General features: G+C 37.8%; 1 protein-coding gene across 4 annotated transcripts in view; it reads right to left on the bottom strand.

Moving 5' to 3' along the window:
- Window positions 1-5,000, bottom strand: part of LOC137642585 (uncharacterized) — a 134,054-nt gene that overhangs the window by 76,703 nt on the left and 52,351 nt on the right. For all 4 annotated transcript variants that reach the window (XM_068375273.1, XM_068375276.1, XM_068375274.1 and 1 more), the window contains one exon: window positions 201-299. In XM_068375273.1, coding sequence (XP_068231374.1) covers window positions 201-299 — 99 coding nt within the window. The remainder of the gene's footprint in view (window positions 1-200; window positions 300-5,000) is intronic.

The following is a 5,000-nucleotide window of genomic DNA, read 5'->3' as shown; positions in this document are numbered from 1 at the left end:
ACCCACTTAGAAACACGTGTTAAACTGGTTTTAAGATGACTTGAAAATTGTTATTAGCAATCATCACTCAGAAAAGGAGCGGGATAATACGCTTATTATTATCTGGATATCTTCCCACTTTGATTATTGATAATAAATGTAACATGAAACTAAACGCCCACCTTACAGACCCAATCCTGCTCCTCAGTATCTCGACTAACCTTCCACATTCATGATACTCCAGTCTGCCTTGGCTTCCAGCAAAGTCCTCACGATTCTGCCTCGACCCGATCTTGCAGCGATGTGAAGCGCTGTTTCTCCTGGCAGGATAGAAAAAAAAAACTCTCTGCACATGCTATGTATGAATAATTAGGGCGATCCCTAAATCCCATCACAATGTGGATGGGGTTGGAGCTTGATTTGATTCGGAAAATAAATAATGAAAGTTTTATTGGTTGCGTTTGTGTGTGTTGTAGTTATAGTTTTCTAACGTAGAATAGATTCATCACAAGTATAAAGAGACTTATGTCAGCCTGTTCCACCTAAAACCATTCGCTACAAGTTTGAACTTTTGAAGTTAAACTGATTTAACAGCTTGATCAGAGAGATCATTCCACAATCTGGTTACAGCTTAAATAATACTTCTATAACTCTTTGTAGGTCTGAGCCTTCTGATGGAGAAAGCCCACCCAGTCCTACATACAGCATAATTCAGTCTGGGAAGACTTGAGTGCAAAGGATGGTCAGAATTGTGAAACATCTTATGCATTATGCATAAAGCACTAGCTGAATGACGATGCCAGAGATTAGTAACTAAGTAAGGAAAAAGAAATTTAATATACTGCAAAACTTTGTCAAACCAACTAAGATGAGAGTCAGCACATTAAAGCCAGACAGGAGAGTAACACTCTAAACAAGGTAGAAGGAAAAAACTAAAGCACTTCTTCAGAATAGACTCATCACTGACTGAAAATCTTAAGACATTTTCAATAAGACCCCTTTTTCGGAAATTATAGAAGAAATAGACCAATCGTGTTTTTCAAAAGTAAATTTGCAGTGAATAATCGTAAGTTTTAAAGGAGTTAAATATAGTTGGAGAGACATCATCAATGCAGAGATCTGGGTACAGAGGAGCCATTGTCCTCAACCTACTTACAATAATACTTTTGTTAGGGTTCAATGTCATGCCCCCTAATTTGCAGTATGCTCTAATTTTTGCTAGATCTCTTTAAGGGATTCAGCAACTGAAAAGCTATATTCAGGAGTTGGAATTGAGACATAGAGATTAGTATCATATGCATTTGCAACGAGCTTGTTTGCTAGGCAAAGCCCCTAGGCATATGTTAGGTAGTAGGTTGGCTAGGGCACCAACTACCCTATGAAATACTACCGCTAGAGAGTTATTTGATCCTTTGACTGTCCAGACAGTAATGCATCAGATCCCTCTCTCAGGTTACGGCTCATTCTTCTTTGCCTACCCATACACCGAATAGTCTGGCGTATGCTTTGCACATTCTCGTTTTTTCTCATACACCTGACAGCACTGAAATTACCTAACACTTCTTTGCTCAAGGGGATAATTACTGTACTGTGATAGTTCAGTGGCAACTTCCCTTATGGTAAGGGTAGAAGAGACATTTTAGCTATGGTAAGCAGCTCTTCAAGGAGAAGGAAACTCCAAAATCAAACCATTGTTCCCTAGTCTTGGGTAGTGCCATAGCCTCTGTACCATGGTCTTCCACTGGCTTGAGTTAGAGTTCTCTTGCTTGAGGGTACACTCGAGCGCACTATTCTATCTTATTTTTTTTCCTCTTTTTTATTTTTATTTATTTTTTTTTTTAAATGGTGTTGGGCAGGCTTAGTAGAAGGGGCCATGGATGTCTGGGGGCTTATCAAGAGGTTGTCTATTCTTTATCTGATACTATATCTTCTAAAAACCATCCTTACTGTCCTTCCTTCAGTTGAAGTGGTATCCCGGAGGGTATTTAGCTTTGCATGGTTTATCGGTTCCACCATCTTGACCAGTTTTTCTGACTTTTATTTTGTAGTCTGTGGGTTTGATCATTTATTTTTATTTATATTTTCTTAAAACAGATTGTTTTTGTTATCATTCTTGTTAATTAAGTTTTCAAGTATGATGCCTCTTTTTTATTTCTATTAATTCTTATGCTCTCTGGACACATTGAGCAAAATCTGGGACCAGTACGTCCTAGATTTCGTCCATGTCGTCTACTGTATTTCAATATTCATGGTCTTCATGCAAATATACAAGACCTTACAGATGCGTCCAGATAGTATGATATTCTTTTGTGCTCAGAAACTTTGGTTTCTAATATGAGGCACTCATCTCAGCTCCTTACAACTGGTTTTAAGAAACCAATAATGTCGAAACGTAAGGCAATCTCAGGGACAGGGGAATTGCGTTGTATATTATGACTGTACCCTGCTTCTCATAAGTCCTGTTATGAATGTGGATGACATGAAATTGAGGTAATGATAGTTTGTGGCAGGCAGAACAACTTCTATTTGTGTTCGATCTACTGGAATCTTGACATGGATGATTCTATCTTCAATTGTCTTCTTACCATTATGGGCATGATACAAAAAGATGATAGGAAGGTCTCTTTTGTCTTTCTTGGTGATTTCAATGCTCACTGTAGGCAGTGGTTAAATTCTGTTTTTCCTAACGATCGCCAGGGGTTTAAGAGCTTTAGACTTTACCTTTGAATCATGCTGTGAGCAAATCATAAGTGATGCTACACACAGGTCTGGTAACTGCTTGGAACTAGTATACACTGACTCCCCTGGCGTTATAATAAGTAAGATTATTTCTCCAGTTGGGACACCTGATCATTCCTTGATTTCATTAGTAGTGAAGACTGAGCAGCCTGTTCCTGATGTATCTTACTCATGTAAGATTTATTTGAAACCTTAGGCATACTGGAATGGGATTTTGCATGATCTTTTGAGCTTGAATTGGTCACAATTTTATCGTAGTGTTGATCCTGTAGCTCCTTGGAATGAGAATCTAGTCAGCATAATTGATATGAGTATCCCTTCTCGTATACTAAGGTTCCAAGTGAAGGACAAACCACGGTTCAGTGATGATTGTAGACGTGCTTATTTAGAACACCAGGGGGCCTATCATCTTAGGAAGGGTAACCGATCAGATTTGACCTGGACTAACTATACTCGGCTAAGAGCTTTTGCTCAGAGAATTTATGCTTCAACTGAAAATGAATACAATTAAACTATAAAAGAAACCCTTTCTGGTACAACCCAGGAGCATGAGTGGTGGAGTACCCTTGAATCTGTACTCTTTGGTATAGATGCAACAGTTCCTCCTGTACTTAAACCAGGTGGCTCTGTCACTCACTGTCCAAAGGGAAAGGCAACCCTTTTGGCAGATGTGTTTGACAGCAAGCAGAGTAGTGAGAAACATGAACTTCCTCATTCCGGTTTTTCTGAGGCTAAATGAACTAGAGTAGCTTTTCGGTCTCGTGAAATTAAAGCTCTCTTGATGGACCTTGATGCTTAAGAAGGTGTAGACCCAAATGATGTTTTTACTTTGATATATATATAAACTGCACATTTCTTAACTCCAAAGTCACCTGTGATTGTGTGCAAGTTAGCAAGAAGAGGAGCTTATAGCACTTATTGGAGAATTGGTAATGCTACTTCACTATGTAAATGTGTTTGTGGTAGCTCAAGTCCAACTAATTATCGTCTTATATCCATAACTCCATATTACCTAAAGTTTTTGAACGTCTTTTGCCAAAATATCTTAATAGGTCTGCTGAAGGTAATCACCTGTTTCCTAGTTTGCAATTTCGTTTTTATAAAGGCCTTGGAGCATGTGATGACCTTCTTACAATCTCCAGTGCTGTACATAAAGCCCTTGATTGTGGTTAGGAAGATGGTATGATTGGCCTTGATTTTAGTGCTGCCCTTGTTTTCAAACTCAAACAGTTGGGAGTGGGTGGGTCTTTTCCTAGCCTCATTATTGAATTTGTAAGTAATAGATCACAAAGAGTTGTTGTTGATGGGCACCATAGTGGGAATAGGGATGTGATATCCGGTGTTCCTCAGAGTAGTGTTCTTGGCCCATTACTTTTCATACTATATACCCATGACATGTTTTTTTTCTGGAAAAGAAGTTTGTTGCATATGCAGATGATGCTACTCTCTTTGTATCAATTCCATTTTCTGAATGTAGATCTGAGGTTGCTGAATCCCTTGATAGAGATCTAGCTAAAATTAGTGCTGGGTGCAAATTATAGGGTATGAAGTTGAATCCTAACAAAACTCAAAGTATGATTGTTAGTAGGTCAAGGACCGTGGCTCCTCAACATCTGGATCTAAGCATTGATAATGTTTCTTTAACTTTGTATGAATCTTATAACATTTTAGATGTGATTCTAGACAGCAAATTTAATTTGGAGACTCACATTAGGTCTGTGCCTTCTTTTATTGCACAAAAAAATTGGCTTATTGAGAAAGTGTTTCAAGATTTTAGGTGATCACTCTTTTCTTAAGAAGTGTTTTAATTCTTTCATTTTACATTGTTTCAAGTATTGTTCTCCTCTCCGGTCTTCTGCTGCTGATTTTCCTCTTAATTTGTTGGACAGGAACCTACGGTCTATCAGATTTCTTATTCATGATCTAGATATTAATTTCTGGCACTGTCGTTCAATTAGTTCATTGTGCATGTTACATAAGATTTTTTATAATTCTGACCCTCCTTTACATTCATATCTACTCGGTCAGTTCCATCTTGTTCTTAATACTAGGTATGCAGTTAATTCTAATAGTCAGGCCATCTCCATCATGAGGCTCAATACTACACAGAACTCTAGAAGTTTTATTCCAGCAGTGACGAAGTTGTCTAATGATCTTCCTAATCGAATAGTTCAAATTCGCAGCAAATGCTTTAATGTTGAACAGGCTTACATAAGTTCTTTTATATTTTATATATCAAATATGTTTTTAAAATATTTAATCACAGTATTTCATTACGTCTT

Source organism: Palaemon carinicauda, chromosome 6, assembly GCF_036898095.1.
Source record: "Palaemon carinicauda isolate YSFRI2023 chromosome 6, ASM3689809v2, whole genome shotgun sequence".
Classification (NCBI taxonomy): Eukaryota; Metazoa; Arthropoda; class Malacostraca; order Decapoda; family Palaemonidae; genus Palaemon; species Palaemon carinicauda.
The sequence above is the reverse complement of the archived record's forward strand: the minus strand, read 5'-3'. Positions and strand labels throughout refer to the sequence as shown.